This window comes from Colobus angolensis, unplaced genomic scaffold, assembly GCF_000951035.1.
Source record: "Colobus angolensis palliatus isolate OR3802 unplaced genomic scaffold, Cang.pa_1.0 Scaffold99, whole genome shotgun sequence".
Lineage (NCBI taxonomy): Eukaryota > Metazoa > Chordata > Mammalia > Primates > Cercopithecidae > Colobus > Colobus angolensis.
Genome location: NW_012123931.1, coordinates 1,513,387 through 1,532,608, shown reverse-complemented (window position 1 = coordinate 1,532,608; position 19,222 = coordinate 1,513,387). Strand labels below are relative to the sequence as shown.

Here is a 19,222-nt window from a genome sequence, read left to right as displayed (position 1 = left end):
GATGGTCTCGATCTCCTGACCTCGTGATCCGCCCGTCTCGGCCTCCCAAAGTGCTGGGATTACAGGCTTGAGCCACCGCGCCCGGCCTCTTTTATCATTTTAATCATACAAAGAGCTATTCTTCCTTCAAGCATTAAGACATGACATCTCATTGATGCATTTTTAATATTCTTACTCCTTTTAGAGACTGCAGTCACTGTAAATGCAGATTAAACATTTTAGCATCCATTTGCAAATCCATGTGATTTTACTTTTATCAACTCTATTTGCATAGTTCTTTAGAGTTGACAATTACTTTAATTGGTGATTTAATTAATACCAGTGCACTTATTTAAAATGTGCTTATGAAAACCAACCTTTATCTGGAATATAGGCTGTGCTGCCTTAGTTTGGAAAGAGTTAATAAAACTAGCTTTCACTTTGCTTGGTTCCCCAAAGGTAATTTGGCACATTTCCCAGACCAAACCAGTAAGGTAAGGGTCAAGGTGCAGTGAGTGATATTAAGGAACAGAATTCAAGCCTTTTCTCATGATTTGCCTAACTTGTAGCTCTCCAGAACTCAGTGGAATCTTTGGTTTATCTGAGTTTCAGAGCATGATTAACAGACTCGAGAAGACCCTGTGAAAATTTCATTTAATGGGGAATTGTGTTAGTGAGCACAGTGGGTGAGTTTTCTAATATTTCTTGCTTTTAAGTATTCATTTTTTATTTTATGAAGCCCTTCAGAGTACAGAGCTGTGTTATATGTACACATGTGCAGCAGGCCTAGGGAGTTCCTCATAGGTTCATAGCAGCAGCTCTTTCTGTGGTTTTCACTATAACTGAGCTTTGTTGTTAGTAGCCCATTGCCTAGGATGAAAACAGGCAAGTTAGGATGGAATCATGGGTTCTGAACCCTTCACCAACCCTTTTTGACAAATGGAAAGGAATACTTTCTTTTAGTAATAACCAGGAGACAGAGACAGAAAAAAGGCAAGAGTAAGTCTGAAGAGATTAGGAGCCAAGAAACAGCTATTCAGGAAACCTCTAAAGCTGACTTTAGAACAAGTACTGTCTGGAGCTTTAACATTTTTTTTTTCTTTCAAGCATGTTGGCCGATTGTGTTTTGAGACAGAGTCTTACTCTATTGCTAGGCTGGAGTACAGTGGCGCTATCTCAGCTCACTGCAACCTCCACCTCCCGGGTTCAAGCGATTCTCCTGCCTCAGCCGCCCGAGTAGCTGGAACTACAAGCATGCACCACCATGCCCAGCTAATTTTTGTGTTTTCAGCAGAGACAGGGCTACCATGTTGGCCAGGATGGTCTCGATCTCTTGACCTTGTGATCCGCTCACCTCAGCCTCCCAAAGTGCTGGGATTACAGGTGTGAGCTACTGAACCTGGCCAGGGGGCTGATATTTTTAAGGGACTTTATATTTATTGCTTTGAAACTAGAAATGGTTTCTATTAACTTTTGCCAGAAAACATTTTCCCTTCCTTAAAACATGTTGATAACTACTGAGTAATATACACTCTTGACATGAAGTGGTGTCTGAATGTCTTGGAAGTGTCACTTTGTTTTGTCTTCGCTAATGCATGGAGATAGAGCCCCCACGTTACCTTGATTTTATGGTGCTCCATATTATGAGAAACCAGCTTTGTGTGGAGCCCCTCTTTTGCGTTAATGACCGAGAGCAGCCCATTGAGAAGAGGCAGTATGCTTTACTGTGTGAGGCCTCCTTTATATATACTACTCTCTTGACTGCTAGAAAAGTGATTCCTTCCAACCTCACCACTGTCCCCAAGAACCAGGTCCCCTAATGTAACTTCCAGCTCATTGCTTATTCCCAGTGTAGAGAGACCTCTGGCTCTGTCAGCTTTGAAAGGATATTTTTGAAGTTGTATATCCAGCTGACATCAAGGCTTATTTTTCTGTCCAGGCACATGCATAATTTCCATAATGAAAAATTGATAAGAGGGTACTCCTTTGCCTTTAGATCTACTCCCTTAAATCCACAGGCGATATATGTTCTGATGGCACATGATCAAACAAAGTACCTCTTTTAAAGAAACTAGTAAATGTCACCATGACTCACTGCCAATTGAAAATCCACAAATAACCTGTAATCATATATGTTTCCTTTCCTTCTTTCTTTTTTTCATAAAGAAACCAGGAAAAATAGCTAATGAATGTGTGATAATCTGGGAACACTTTTCAGTGGGCCCAGCAAACTTTAAAGATGCATGAATTCATTTAATTGACAGGTCCATTGAGATTTTCTAACTAGGCCAGTTTTCTCCACCAGCAACAGAACTGACACATTTCAAGCAGACTGGGGAGTGGGGAAGATGGGAAGAAGTGGCTAAGAGCATATGAGCAGGCAATGGTAAAACAAGATTGGTCATATACTGGTATGTGGCCAGGAGGATGCTTCAGATTCATTTTAATAAATGAGATTAACTAGACTGCGAACTTTCTTTTCCATTTGCCTTCCCTGCTGCACGCAGACAGGCAAAGGTTGATGCTTCCATTCTGTTGGCAACAAGACCTCAGTGTACCTACTAAATAATGGCTTAACTTCCTTATATAGATAGTTTAATCTCAACTTTATTCCTGATCCTGATTTAGTACACACTTACTATATATAAATTAAAACTATGTAGTAAAGTATTTGATATTTACCATAGTATTAGAGTACTATAATTAGTAAGTATGGTAAATACTTTACTAAATACTTGGGTATATTTGTCTTTAACCAGTTAAACATTCAGCTCCTTCTACCACCAACATCACCACCTCCCACCTAAATAAAATGTTTCACTCCTTGACTGTTATTCTCAAGCTCCCTTGCAGACTACCATACCTGCTCTATCAAATTGGGTTCTCAATATGTATGAATCAAGGTAAATAGAAGTATCTGTCTAGATGAAGTACTGCCTTGTGTTCAGACAAGTGTATTGGGGCTTATGGCTTGTTACTGTGACTATAGGACCAGTTATTTACATTTATGGGAAGTATATGCCTTCCATAAATCTAAATTTTAGTAGAATCTTTCAATACCAGTGTGACAAGTGGTCTGATTTGTTTCAGTCACATGACCCATGAAGTAACAGAGGATTTTTCTCCTCGGGATCCAAGAAGTGTTGTTGGGAAGCAAGATGGCGGGGGCTGCACTTCGGTCACAACAGCATTGTCCCTACCTGAACTGGAAAGGGAAGATGGAAGAGAAAACATTTCAGATCCTATGGACCCGAACCCTTGTAGTGCAACATACAGCAACTTAGGTAAGTGCAAATGTCCAATAAGGAGTATTTAAACTTGACCTTTTTATGTACTAGCCAAATGTTCTGTTTTCTTGGAGAGATGGTTTTTATTGCTCCATGAAGCAGAAGTTAGACCATTGGAGTTATAAATTTTAAGTCACATCAGAAAAAAGTTCTGGTGTTTACTAGGCATGTATTAAACACCTGCAACCATGAGCCGTGTGCCAAGTGCTAAGGGTTATTAACACTGTTTTGAGGGACTCACCTGGGGGGAAAGAAGTGAACTTGTTAATTATTTCAGTGTAATATAAATACAGTGACAGAGATATACATGGTACATTTTTAATACTACACAGAGGAGGGTGTCAAAAGATACCTTTCTGGAGATAATTCCTGAACTGGTTTAACTAGTTGACAAAAGGAAGAAAGAATATTCCAATCAGAGGCAACAATGTGAGCAAAATCATGGAGATGCATGTAGGCACCACAAACATTTAGTGTTGCTGAAATGTGAAGTGGAGAGTTAGCCAGTATCATGCATTTCAGGCTAAAACCTTAGACTTTTTGCTATTTGTGATAGTGAGCCATCAAAGGTTTTTAAGCAGAGGAATAACACAATTAGATTTGTTTTTTAAAATATCCACCCTGCAGGCTGCCATGCGAATGAGGATTATTTGGTAGCAGGAAATTTGGTAGTTAGATACTCTTGCAGGACCACACAAAGGGATGAGAAAGGGAGGCCTCAACTAAAATAGTGGGGGGGGGGGGGGACAGTAGACAGATTTGAGAGCTATTTAAGAGGAAAAATACACAAGATTGGATAATGTGAAGAGTCTATAATGTATCCCAGATTTCTGACTTGGATCAAGCAGACTCAAGAAAGTAAAGATCCCTGTCATTGGAGTTATTTAGGCAGAGGCTGATGGACCAACTCTCAGAGGTGTTGTGAGGAGGATGATGCACTGCAAAGAGGGTTGAGCTAAATTACTTCAGAGGCACCGGCCAATGCAAAGATTCTTAAATTCTCTGATCATCTTCACTCTTCTTCCCTGAATGCTCAGTGACTTCTTACCTGTCTCCCTTGAGTGCCACACAGTTTCCTTCCTTCTGAAAAGCAAAGCCTGAGGCAGAATAAGGATTTCTCAGTGCTCTTCTTCCATGAAGTCAGGAGAGAGGTGAGTAGCCTGGACTACTATATGCAGAGCACTAGCAAGATTCATATGAACCACTGACCAATCCTTAGACTGTTTGGAAACCAGTGGCATGTATCATTGAAGTACTTTTTACCTCGTTTCTCATCTCCTTTCTTCTTTGTCATTTTCCTTTGTCAGGTTATTGTAAGGAAAAATAATTCTAACACTAGCTAGTGTATTTGGAAATAAAGGAGTCCCTAAGAAGGCCAGAAGATTATGGTAACACTGTGGGCGATAATACTTCAATATCTCTTTTTGGGAAACTCAATCATAACAACCCACATGCAGTTGAAAATACATTTTGTAAGAAAAAGACTTTCGTTTTAAGTTCCAGAAGCTTTCTGTGATTTGAGAGTAGGGGAAACATACTATAGTTTACCCAAACTGCTATCTTGGATACTGTTTACAAGTTGGAACAGATTTTATCATCAAATAGCTTATTGGACTTTTCCCATTATTTGATATTTTGTGAGGCATATTATAAAATGAAAATTTACTGTTTGCTTACTGTATACCCTCAGACAACATAATATATCAGAAATTATAATATCTTCTAGACATTCTTACTAAACCAAAATTTCTTTCATGATAGCCTCAGTAAAATATTTAATTTTTACTAGTTGTACCATATTTGATGGCATCTCTATAAATTTTTATTAGCTGACATTAGTTAAAATTATTTTATTTCATCATCTTCTCAGTTATGAAGACTGGTAGAAAAAAAATAAAGCATTACCTCTGTGAACATTCTAAGTGCCTTACATATATTAGCTCATTTAATCCTCACAACCATCCTAAGAATTATTATCCCCATTTTTCAGATGAAGAAAGTGAGGCAGAGTGCCTTGCCCAAAGTCACAGAACCAGTAGGAGTTGAACCAGCTGGTATCCAGTCCATTTTAGCCACTAGACTTTAATGCCCTTAATCATGAAATTCTTGTAAAATACTGAAGGGCTCCTACTGTTTTCCTTTTTTTAAAAGAAGTCATCTACTTTCAGACATAAAATTTAAGACTTAAAAAAAAATTGTCATCACTTTGCATTCAAAAACTTAAAATGGTTATAGATGCCCTATCAGAAAGATAGCTTTCTCTCTACCTGTTGCCTTCCTTTTAAAAGTATGTGATGCTGCCAGGCACAGTGGCTCACGCCTGTAATCTCAGCACTTTGGGAAGCCAAGGTGGGCAGATCACTTGAGCTCAGGAATTCAAGACTAGCCTAGGCAACATGGCAAAACCCCATCTCTACAAAAAATACAAAAATTAGCCAAGTGTAGAGGCACGTACCTGTGGTCCCAGCTACTTGGGAGGCTGAGTTGGGATTATCTCTTGAGCCCAGGAGGTCAAAGACACAGTGAGCCGAGATTGCTCCACTACTTTGCAGCCTGGGTGACAAAGGGAGACACTGTCTTAAAAAAAAAAAAAAAAAAAAAAGTGATGCCAATAAGATATTGTCCAGTTTTCCTTAAGTGCTCAAGTGTCTATATACTTGACTCTATAGGATATGATACATTATGATACATAGTTGCTTCGTTGGAAAGGTAATGAAGTTGACTCCAATAGTTGTAAGATAAGGGGGTTTTATTTTGTTATTTTTCCTAATGGAACAAGTATTTTAGATGGCATTTGAAACTTTCCTTTTTTAATACTTTCAACAAGTCGTTTGCATGCAGTTTTAAACTACCCCTTTGAGTAATGTTTTATGAATTAAAGGCTTGATAACTTTAAAAAATGTTGTGTTTAAAAACTAAAAGACAGCAGAACCTCCTAATGCAATAGCTTTAGATCCTTTTAAATACTCCAGAACCAGTCCATAAAGACCACTTTCTCTTTTTTCTTTTCTTTGTTTCTTTAATAAGACGGTGGATGGATTGACAGATGTGGAAGAAACTAAGGAAGAAAAATTCAACGCTTACCATCATTTTTACTGTGGAATTTGTTTCTGAAAATTACATTGTGAAGCAGGTTTAGGAAGCAATGTACTATAGCAGGAAAAAAAGATAGATTGAGGGGATCCATGGGATTTAGGTTTCTATCACAGCTGTGTCATTGCCCACCCACCTGCATGATTGTGGGCTGGCTATTTAACATCCCTGAGCTTCAATTTCCTCATCCAAAATGAAGGAATAGTGACATCTGCTTTGTAGGGCTAGTGGCAGAGAAGTACTTGGTACATAGAAGTCCTTACTAGTTGTGAATTCCTTTATTTCTCCCCACAAATATACTCTGCTTTCTCCTTTAAAAAATATATATTTTTTAAATTTTAAATTTTTTTAGAGACAGGGTCTTTCTCTATTGCACAGGCTGGAGTGCAGTGGCGCTATCATAGCTCACTGCAACCTCAAACTCCTGGGCTCAAGTGATCCTCCCTTCCCAGCCTCCCAAGTAGCTGGGTCTACAAGAGTGTACTACATACTCAGCTAGTTTTTAAATATTTTTTGTAGAGATAGAGTCTCCCTATGTTGCCCAGGCTGGTCTCAAACTCCTGGCCTCAAGCAATCCTCCAACCTTGGCCTCCCAAAGCACTGGGATTACAAGGGTGAGCAACCATACCTGGCTTCTTTCTCCTTTAAATATGTTAGATATGGTAGCCAGAAAATGTAAAGTGGAAAGGATTTAAAATGCTATTAGATTGCTTAAATAAGCAGAACAACAAAATGTAAGTCTAAAAAATTGTGGGCTTCCTGCACAACTCATGACCAAAGATGTGAAATGAAAAGCAGACTACAGGATCCCCAAGGTAGCTAACAGGGAACAGAGGAGAGGTGACAAATAGCAACATAGCTGTGCAGATCCAGTTCCTTAAGATCTGCCAATTATAACAAAACAAAGGGACATGGACAATTTGTGTAATTCTCACATTTCTTATATAGTTTTAAAAAACTCCATTAAAAAAAAAAAAAAACTCAACTGGAATAGGCCTTGATTACCCTCCTTCAGAATCTCCCGTGAGCCCTCTACCCTCGCAGCCGTCTTATTACTTCCACTGTGGTGCAATAGGAGTTGTGATTGAACTATTCCCACAAAGAGCTACTGACTTATGCAACCCGTATATTTTTCTTTTTTACGTTAGGCATCTACCTCCAGGATTAATTTAGATGTCATTCTTCTTGTCCTTAATGTAAATAATGCAAACTTTATTTTGTTCATAACTGAATTAATTATTGTTCAATACAGTCACCACTAGCCATATATGGCTTCTGAAATATAAATTTATAAAGATAAAAATTCATTTCCTCAGTCTTACTAACAACATTTCAAGTGCCTAGTAGCCACATGTAGATAGTAGCTACTGCATTAGTGCAGATATAGAACATTTCCATTGTTACACAAAGTTCTATTGAACAGCACTGCTTTAAAGAATGTGTTATTTGGGGGATTTATATTGTCTTCTATGTTGCACAAAAATCACATTGGTCTTTATGCAACTTGACAACTTAAGAAGGTTGCCCCTCACAGAATGGTGATTTTACTCTGGGTGGTGATCATATAAGATCACTTAATGAACTCTGATCTATAACACCTTAACTGACCCCAAGCTGAATTTTATAGGTGTCTGTTGCCCAAAATGATTTCCCAAAGAAGTAATAAAATTTGTTTGAATCAGACCTCGAACATTTTCCCTATGTTTCTATGTTTATCTCAAAATAGACAGAGATCACTGTTTTTTTAGTGTGGCATATTTGACTGCTTTATCAGTCTGCTAAAATCAGGAACATGTAATGAGATAGCTCTCCTTCAATCACTTTGTAACCAAGTACTCATATCTTCTACATTCCTTATAATATCCCCCTTTATTCGACCGATTTTTGGCTTGTTCCTCTTTTTGCATCCCAACGTCCTAGTGCATTATCTAAAACACACAGTAGGTACTAAGAATGTGTTTGAGTGAACGAGCTAAAAATGACTTTTGGATTTGACTTTAGAAGAGTACCAGATTAGGAAAATCTGGCTCTGCTCAGGAAAGTTCCATCTAGGAAAATGTCAAGTCTATGTACTCCATTAATCAGCTGGCTTTTCTTTTTCTTATGAGGCTTTGTCCATAGGTTTCCTAATTAAGGAATTATGTAAACCATGCCTCTGTTTCCTTTCTATAACAGCACAAGAAACTGTGCACATTTTCTCATTTTACTTACTTTGAGCATCTTCTTTAGGCTTTGTCCTTCAAATACTGAAAAAAAACACATAAAAGTCTTCTGTCTCCAGAACTTCCTTTGGCATTAATATTGATTGTTAGTGTTAAATTTTAAGGGGTGGATATACTTAAAAGAATATCATTACTTTGCTGGCTTTGATGTAATTATAGAATAATGTCATTATGAATGCCAGCTTTTAAAAAAAAATTATTCTGAGGATTACATTATCATTCACTCATTTACTCAACAAATAATTATTGAGCAGACATTATTCCACACACTCTGTAGCTAATGATCTGAACCAAGGGCTAAAGAATTGCACAGTTTTAGATCATTTAGATGCTTAAAAAAAAAACTGAGGTTGAGAGCTTTGAACATTTGTTTGAGCAGTTGTACTTCCTAAAATTGTAATTATTTCTGTTTAAAAAGAAATCATACACTCTGTCCCGAAGTTAGCTGCATTCCCATTTAAAAATAGTTTTTCATATACTGGAATTAGTTGAGAAAGTGCAGTATTTAAATTACATAGATAAATTACCCCCAAATAAATAATCTCTGTTTTTGGAGAGGTTTCCACTAATGAGGACTTACAAAAATTAAGTCTGCCAGCTGCTATACCGCTGACGTTCTTTAAAGCGGTCTTTGTATCTGTTTATTTGAGGCTAAACCCAAAATGGTCTTTGGAAATCAGATTTGTTTTATTGTTTGGCATGAAGTTGATATCCCCTGTGATTTGCCAGTTGTTGCTTATATTTGACTATGGTAAGCCTCAGCATAGTAATAATGCCTAGGTAGATTAGGCCCCTTCCTCCCAAGCTGCTGATGCCTGCTGGAGGGGGATGATGCTCTGAGCGCTAGGTTCAGCCAATGCGAGACCCTGTTCATTTGACAAGGCTGTTGCACAGTGATGGTGTGTAGCATCTATGTTTATAAACTCTACATATTCCCCGCTATGCACTAGTGGAGGTGATGGTCTCTTATTTTGTCTTCTCCCTTCTCTTTCTCATCTGTATTACTTGTTTTGAGCCCTGGGGAGAAAATTAGGGATGAAGATTGAAATTACAGTTTAAATAGGAGATAATTTCAATTTATTTGGGCTTTAATGCTTTTATTCAGCAAACATTTGTTGAACACCAGCTATCTCCCTGGTACCAGGCTAAGTGCTGGAAATACTAATGTATTTTTCAAGGACTTCTGATCTTTGGGAAAGATAGACATGGAACTGGACTCTTAGGAGCATGATAGTTGCTGTGATGCAGATATTTAAAGGTTTAATGAAAGCCTCTTCCTGGAGGAGTCTGGAAGAGGGTCACAAAAGGCATATCTTTTGCTTGTAGCAAATGGAGAGCCACTGAAGAATTTTGAGTAGAGGCACAATCAGGATTGTTTAGATTCTAGGAGCTACCTATGAGATGACAGGAGGCAGAGAGATCAACCGGGAAATCATGCTACTCCTACACAAGGGGGTCATTATTAGTGTTCTTTATCCCCAGCACCTTAAGACTGTAATGATTACCTACCAGGTCATAAGCAAACATTTGCTTGCTTTCCAGAACATGATATAGGAGACTTTTTTTTTTTTGAGATGGAGTCTCACTCTGTAGCCTAAGCTAGAGTGCAGTGGCATGATCATGGCTCACTGCAACCTCCATCTCCCAGGTTCAAGCGACTTTCATGCCTCAGCCTCCCGAGTAGCTGGGACTACAGGCACATGCCACCACACCCGGCTAATTTTTTGTATTTTAGTAGAGATGGGATTTCGTCATGTTGCCCAGAGTGGTCTCCAACTTCTGAGCTCAGGCGATCCGCCCATTTTGACCTCCCAAAGTGCTGGGATTATAGGCATGAGCCACCGCGCCCAGCCTGAAGACATTTTTAAGTGGGGAGAAAGTAAAGAGGTAGATTATGGAAGTTCAGAAAAAGAGAAAAGTAAGTTTTGAGTGTGGTTTAGTCAAACGTATTTGTCCAAAAGAATTTTTTTAGCATATAGCAAGGCAGGATTTAGAACACAGTCTATTTTTTTCTGCTTAGAGCACTGGTATGCCACAGAAATGTGGAGTATGTGATGTTATATTAGGCCTGCTGAAAGCTGAGCTTGGTGTCTGGTCCCATGGGCTTGAGAGGAATGTACAGGATTAAAAGTTTAAAATAAAAACAGCTAAGATACCAAGCTTTTAAAACATTGACCGAAATGATTGGAATTCAGTTAGGAGAACTTGTCTTTCTTGGAGGAAAAAAACTAAAAGCACAAACCAGTTTTAGACTTAGGAGAATGGCTTGACCTACTTGCATGGGCTGTGGAATGTTTGTGGTTTCATTTGGAACGCATAAGTTTCTGATTCTCATGTGGAAATCTCCTTAGCTCCCAGGAGATCATATCCTGCTATTTTGGGAAGAGAAGCCACGTTACTTATCTTTATTTCCTTGCTACCTTGGCTATCCATTTCCATTTTGAATTGATGACCAACTCTGTTGACTCTGTCCCTCAGTCCAGCAGCCACTTACTTCACACCTGCTGTGTGCCTTAGATCACATCAGGTTCTGAGGGGATGTAAAAACACACACTTTATAAAAGGCTAAAAATGCTCTAGTAGAGCAAAAAATGCTAAGAAGCGATGGCTTCCAGTTTGAGGTGGAGGAGTAGAGAGTAGGGAAGGCTTCAGTTGGTAAGTGCCATTTGAGCTAGGCCAAGGACAGACACCCAAGCTAAGGCAAAAATGTAAAAATAAAAACATGGAACATATTAACAGGAAATGAGTGATTGGTAGGAAGGGTTGATGAGAAATAGTGGTAGATAAGACAGAGAGCCTTGACCAACTTGCTGAGGAGTTTGAACTTTATTCTCTGGCTGGCAGAAAGTCACATGATCAGCCGTTCTTCACCTCCTCTGATAAGCATTAAAGAGCTGCTCATGATGATAGACCTTCTCTCCCTTGTCAGTTCTGAGGTTATAAAAGAAAAAAAGGTACTTTTGGAATTCTCTGTTTATCTCATGTCCGTGATTATTTTTGTTTCTTCTAATTTGGAGAAATGGGTAGAACATGGCTGCCCATAAAGCCTCTTATAGGGCCCACATTGGAACAGGTAAGAATAGGTTCATGTTCTAGTTTTTTTATGTATTCCATTCTGCTCTCAGCCCAGATTCTTTGCTTGGTCTTGGGTACACAGATGAGACACAGTCCATTCCCTCAATGAGCAAACCAGTAGGGCATTCAGGAAGGAACACAAGTCAAGGGTTGTAAGTGCTTAAAGAGAAATATTCACAGCGTCTATCCGAGGGCCCAAGAAAGGTCAATTCTGGGGAGTGGAGTAAGAAATATTCCCCAGAAGCAGAATGTTTAAAGATGAGAGGAGTGGGAAACTATTCTTGGAAGAGGATCAGCATGAGCAAAGACACTAGACACAAAGGAAGCATAAAATTGCCAAGAATGCTGGAGAAACCACAAGTAGTTTGGTGTCTCTGCCTTAGGATATAAGAGGAAATACAATGAGAAACAAGTATACCAGGGCCAGATCATGAAAGGCTCACTTTCTGTGCTTGAAGATTTGAACTTGATCTTTTTTTTTTTTTTTTTTTTTTTTTTTTTTTTTTTTAATTGAGGTGGAGTCTCGCTCTGTCGCCCAGACTGGAGTGCAGTGGCCGGATCTCAGCTCACTGCAAGCTCCGCCTCCATTCTCCTGCCTCAGCCTCCCGAGTAGCTGGGACTACAGGCGCCCGCCACCTCGCCCGGCTAGTTTTTGTATTTTTAGTAGAGACGGGGTTTCACCGTGATAGTCAGGATGGTCTCGATCTCCTGACCTCCTGATCCGCCCGTCTCGGCCTCCCAAAGTGCTGGGATTACAGGCTTGAGCCACCGCGCCCGGCCTGAACTTGATCTTTAGGAAAGAATTTTTTAAAGCAGAGAAGTGTCATGATCAGCTTTGGTGTTTGAAAAACATCTCTCTAGTGGCTTGTGTGGTGAGGGAGATAAAACTGGAGACAGCAATAATAGGAGATTATCACAGTTGTCTGGCAAGGATGATAGGGCCTGAGCTGGTGCAATTCACTGCTTCTAACCTTCTCCATGGTACTTCATCTCTGTAAGGTCTAGTTCAGCAACTGAAAAATTAGGATTTATTACAAAGCATACTTCTGTCATCTTGTAAATAAACCATGGTCTGACATCTCACATTAGCCAAGAGAAAATAGGGCTAGAACAGCTTTGGGAAGGAGACCCCACCATCACAGGAAGTATTCAGTAAATGCCAAGCCCCTACATGCTTGGTTAAGAGCACAGAGGAATGAGAAGGTAAGACTGAAAACTGAATTGATGGTTGTTTCTAAGAATGGATTGTTGATTTGCTTTATTGAGATATAATTTATATTCCATAAAATGCACCCTCCTAAAGTGTGCAGTTCAGTTAGTTTTAGTATATTCACAGAATTTTGCAAGCATCACTGATGTCTAATTTCAGAGCCTTTTCATCATCCCAGACAGAAATCCATTAGCAGTCACTGTCCGTTCTTCCCTTCCCCCAGCCCCTTACAACTGCTAATCTACTTTCTGTCTCTATGACTTTATATATTTCTGGAAATTTCATATAAGTGGAATCATATAATATGTGGTCATTTTTGACTGACTTCTTTCACTTAGTATAACGTTTTCAAGGTTTTTCCATGTTGTAGCATACATCAGTACTTCACTCCTCTTACGCCTGAATAATAGTTAATTGTATACCACATTTAATTTATCCATTCATCAGGTGATGGGCATCTGGTTTGTTTCTACTTTTTGGCTATTACAAATGTGCCGCTCGTGAACATTTGTATATTAAGTTTTGGTGGACATGTTTTCAGTTGTCTTGGGTATATACCCAGGAGTCGAAATGCTGGGTCAAATAGTAACTGTATGTTTAACTTTTCGAGGAACTACCAAAATATTTTCCAAGGTGGTGGCACCATTTTAGATTCCTACTAGCAATGTATAAACATTGAATTTCTCCACATCCTCACCAACACTTGCCTGTGTGTTTTATTACAGCTGACCTAGTAGATATGAAATGATGTCTCAGTTTGCATTTACCTCATGAGTGATGATGCTGAACATCTTTCCACATGCACTGGCCATTTATATATTTTCTTCAAAGAAATAGCTATGCAAATGTTTTACCCATTTTTACTTGGGTTGTTTATCTTTTTCAAAAGAGTTCCATATATTTTCTGAATATAAGTCTCTTATCAGTTATGTAATTTGAACGTATTTTCTCCCATTCTGTGAGTTGTCTTTTTTACTTTCTTGAAGATGTCCTTTGAAGCATAAAAGTTTATCATTTTTGTTGACTTCCAATCTACTTTTTCTCTTGTTACTTATACTTTAGGTATCATATCTAAGAAACCATTGCCTAACCCAAGGTTGCAAAGATTTATTCCTACTTTTTTTCTAAGAGTTTTTTAGTTTTAGCTCTTATATTTAAATTTTTCATACATTTTTAGTTAAGTTTTGTGTATAGTGTGAGCTAGGGATTCAATTTCATTATTTTGCTTGAAACTGTTCTTTCCATGTTGGATTGTTTTGGCAATCTTGTCAAAAATCAATTGGTCTTAAATATAAGGGTTCACTTCTACACTCTCAAATATATTTCATTCATCTATATTTCTATTCTTACGCCAGTACCACATACTCTTGATTACTATAATTTTGTAATAACTTGGAATAGGAAAGTGTATTATTCTTTTTAAGGACTTTGACTACTCTAGGTTTCTTGTATTTCCATATGAATTTTAGGATGAGCCTGCCAGTTTCTGCAAGAAGTCTAGCTGGAATTTTGATAGGAATTATATTAAATCTGTAGATCAATTTAGGGAATATTTCCATTTTAACAATATAAAGTCTCCAATCCATGAGCATAAGATGTCTTTCCATTTGCTTTTTAGTTTCAGCAATGCTTTATAGTTTTCAAAGTACAAGTCTTACACTAGTTTTGTTAGGTTTATTTCTGGTTACTTTATCCTTTTTGATGGTGTCATAAATAGAATTGTCTTCTTAATTTTATTTTGGATCATTCATTTATAATGTATAGAAATGAATTGGTTTTTGTATGCTGATCTTGTATCCTGTAACCTTGCTGAACTGGTATATTCATTCTAATAGTTTTTTTGTGTGTCGATTCCCTATGCTTCTCAATATACAGGATTGTATTATCTGTGAATGAAGAGAGTTTTACTTTCCTCTTTCCAATCTGGATGTCTTTATCTCTTTTTCTTTCCTAATATCCCTGACTAGAACCTCCTGTACAATGTAGAATAGAAATGGGCGAGGTGTGGTGGTTCATACCTGTAATCCCATCACTTTGGGAGGCCAAGGCAGGCAGATCACTTGAGCTCAGGAGTTTGAGACCAACCTGGGCAACATGGCGAAACCCTGTCTCTATGAAAAATACAGAAAATTAGCTGGGCGTGGTGGTGCATGCCTGTAGTCCTGGCTACTTGGAGGACTGAGGTGGAAGGATCACTTCAGCCTGGGAGGTTGAGGCTGCAGTGAGCTGAGATTGTGCCACTGCACTCCAGCCTGGGTGACAAAGCGAGATCCTGTCTGAAAAAAAAGAAAGAAAGAAAGAAAAGAAAAGAAAAAGAAAAAAAGAAATGACAAGAATGCAAATCCTTATCTTGTTCCTGATATTATGGGGGAAACTCCAGTCTTTTATCAATAAGTATGATGTTAGCTTTTTTACGAAGATGCCCTTTCCTTTATCAGGCTGAGGATGTTCTCTTCTGTTTCTAGTTCATTGAATGTTATTATCATGGAAAGGTGTTTGATGTTATCAAACTTTTTTTCTGCATCTATTAAAGTAATTATATGAACTTTTTTTCCCCTTTATTCCGTTGGCATGGTATATTACATTGATTGATTTTCAGATGTTAAACCAACCTTGCATTCCTGGAATAAATCCCACCTTGTTGTGGTATATAATCCTTTTTTATATGTTGCTGGATTTTGTTTGCTAGCATATTGTGTAGATTTTCACATCTGTATTCATAAAAGACAGTCTCTAGTTTTCTCTTTATGTCTTTGTCTAGTTTTAGTATTTAGGCAATATTGGCTCCATTGAATTCAAGTTGGAATTCCCTCTCCTGTACTATTTTTTGGAAAAGTTTTCTAAAGATTGGTCTTAATACTTCTTTAAACATTTGATAGAATTCATCAGTGAAGCCATCTAGTCCTGGGTTTTTCTTTGTGTGAATTTTTTAAAATACTGATTCAGTTTCTTTCCTTATTATTATAGGTATCTATACAATTTTACTACTTTCTCTCTTTCAGTAGTAAATATTTTTTCCTTCATTCAAGAAATTATTATTATTGATTCTATCTAGACCTTGTTCTTGGCACAGAGATTACAGCAATGAATAAAACAAAAGCTCAGACCGTCTTGAAGCTTAGCATTCTCATATTTTTTTCTCTTCTCTTACTCTTCTGCTCTCTCTCCGAGTCCCTCCCTCTAAATATATACACACACACAATATATATTATATGTATATTTTATATGTGTATATATGTGTGTGTGTTGTTTGTTTATATTTAATATAGTTATATTCCTTATAAAAATATTACTACATGGCATGGGTGGAGAAAAGAGGTCATTGAGTTTGCTGTATACATTGCTGTAGCTTATATAAATTCTTAGATATTCTTGAAGAAAGTGGTGTGCATGGGAAATGGATATAGTCATGTGCTATATAATGATGTTTTGGTCAACAGTGGGCTGCACAAACAACATGGTCTCATAGGGTTATGATGGAGCTGAAAAATTCCTGTCACCTAGTGACAGCCATTGTATCATCATAGTGCAAGGCATTACTCACGTTTGTGGTGATGCTGGTGTAAACAAACCTACTGCGCTGCCAGTCATATAAAAATATAGCACATACAGTTATGTATAGTACATAATACTTTGTGATAAACTACTGTGTTACTGGTTTATGCATTTTCTGTACTATTACCATAATTTTAAGGTGTACTCCTACTTATTTTTAAAAAGTTAACTGTAAAACAGACTCAGGCGGGTCCTTCAGGAGGTATTCCAGAAGAAGGCATTGTTATCTTAGGAGATGACAGCTCCATGTGTGTTACTGCCCCTGAAGACCTGCCAGTGGGACAGGATGTGGAGGTGGAAGACCGTGATATTGATATTCTTAACCCTGTGTAGGCCTTTATCATCACTGTCGCTGTCTTCACATGGTGTTTTTTCTTATAAGGACACCAGTCATACTGGATTAGGGCCCACTCTAATGACCTCATCTTAACTTGATTACATCTACAAAGGCTTTATTTCCAAATAAGGTCACATTCACAGGTAACAGGGGTTAGGACTAGTAATATGTGTGTTTGTGTCTTCATTTTTTAAAAAAAAGTTTATAAATAAAAATAAATAAAATGTGTTTAAATAGAGAAAGATTTGTAGCATAAAGATACAAAGAAAAAAAAAATTTTTCTTTTTTTTTTTGAGACGGAGTCTCACTCTGTCACCCAGGCTGATGTGCAGTGGTATGATCTCAGCTCACTGCAACCTCCGCCTCCCAGGTTCAAGTGATTCTCCTGCCTCAGCCTCCTGAGTAGCTGGGACTATAGGCATGCACCACCATGCCTGGCTAATTTTTGTATTTTTAGTAGAGACAGGGTTTCGCCACGTTGGCCAGGCTGGTCTCAAACTCCTGACCTCAAGTGATCCGCCTGCCTTGGCCTCCCAAAGTGCTGGGATTACAGGCATAAGCCACCATGCCTGGCCCAAAGAAAAAATATTTTTAAACAGTGTACAATGTGTTTTAAGCTAAGCGTTATTATAAGACTCAAGAAGTTAAACAAAATTTAAGTTTATAAAGTTAAAAAGTTACAGCAAGCTAAGGTTAATTCATCAATAATTAATTAAACTTAATAATTAATAATTAAAATCAAAATTTTTAAAATAAATTTAGTATAGCCTAAGTATACAGTATATATAAAGTCTCCAGTAGTGTATGGTAATAATATGCAAGGCCTTTACATTCACTCACCACTCACTCGGTGACTCACCCAGGGCTACTTCCAGTCCTGCAGGCTGCTTTCATGGTAAGTGCCCTATACAAGCATACCATTTTTTATCTTTTATACTGTATTTTTATTGTACCTTTTCTACATTTAGATACACAAGTAGTGTGTTAGTCCATTTTCACACTGCTGATAAAGTCATACCCAAGACTGGGCAATTTACAAAAGAAGGAGATTTATTGGACTTACAGTTCCACATGGCTGGGGAGGCCTCACAATCATGGAGGAAGGAAAGGAGGAGCAAGTCACATCTTACGTGAATGGTAGCAGGCAAAGAGAGAGCTTGTGCAGGGGAACTCCTCTTTTAAAAGCCTCTTTTTAAAATCTTGTGAGACTTACTCACTATCATGAGAGCAGCATGGGAAAGACTGCCCCTGTGATTCAATTACCTCCCACCAGGTCCCTCCCACAACACATGGGAATTCAAAATGAGATTTAGGTGGGGACACAGCCAAACCATATCATTCCACCCTTTGCCCCTCCCAGATCTCATGTCCTCACATTTCAAAACCTATCAGGCCGACAGTCCCCTAAAATCTTAACTCATTTCAGCATTAACTCAAAAGTCCATAGTCCAGAGTCTCATCTGAGACAAGGCAAGTCCCTTCCACCCATGAGCCTGTAAAATCAAAAGCAAGTTAGTTACTTCCTAGATACAATGCAGGTACAGGCACTGGGTAAATAGAGCCATTCCAAATGGGAGAAATTGGCCAAAACAAAGGGGCTACATGCCCCACACAAGTCTGAAATTCAGCGGGGCAGTCAAATCTTAAAGTTCCAAAGTGATCTCCCTTGACTCCATGCCTTGCATCTGGGTCATGCTGATGCAAGACGTGGGTTCCCATGGTCTTGGGCAGCTCCACCCCTGTGGCTTTGCAGGGTATAGCCTCCCTCCCAGCTACTTTGAGGGGCTGGCATTGAGTGTCTGTGGCTTTTCCACATGCATGGTGCAAGCTGTCAGTGGATCTACAATTCTGGGATCTGGAGGACAGTGGCCCTCTTCTCACAGCTCCACTAGGCAGTGCCCCAGTAGGGACTCTGTGTGGGGGCTCCGAGGCCACATTTCCCTTTCACACTGCCCTAGCAGAGGTTCTCCGTGAGGGCCCGACCCCTGCAGGCAACTTCTGCCTCAGCATCCAGGTATTTTCATACATCCTCTGAAACCTAGGCAGAGGTTCCCAAACCCCAATTCTTGACCTCTGTGCACTCACCACATGGAAGCTGCCAAGGCTTGGGGTTTGCACCCTCTGAAGCCACAGCCTGAGCTCTATATTGGCCCCTTTCAGCAATGGCTGGAGTGGTTAAGATACAGGGCACCAAGTCCCTAGGCTGCACACAGCACGGGGACCCTGAGCCTGGCCCAGGAAACTACTTTTTCCTCCTAGGCCTTCGGGCCTGTGATGGGAGGGGCTGCCGTGAAAACCTTTGACATGCCCTGGAGAAATATTTCCCATTTTCTTGGGGATTAACCTTCAGCTCCTCATTACTTATGCAAATTTCTGCAACGGGCTTGAATTTCTCTTCAGAAAATGGTACTTTCTTTTCTATCACATTGTCAGGCTGCAAATTTTCTGATTTTTATATTTTTAT

At 38.8% G+C, this 19,222-nt stretch overlaps 1 protein-coding gene across 1 annotated transcript in view; it reads left to right on the top strand.

The window, feature by feature from the left end:
- The window catches only part of PEAK1 (pseudopodium-enriched atypical kinase 1), a 164,500-nt gene that overhangs the window by 116,873 nt on the left and 28,405 nt on the right, over positions 1 to 19,222 (top strand). Inside the window, exon 5 of the mRNA XM_011932829.1 lies at positions 3,070 to 3,263. Coding sequence (XP_011788219.1) covers positions 3,070 to 3,263 — 194 coding nt within the window. The remainder of the gene's footprint in view (positions 1 to 3,069; positions 3,264 to 19,222) is intronic.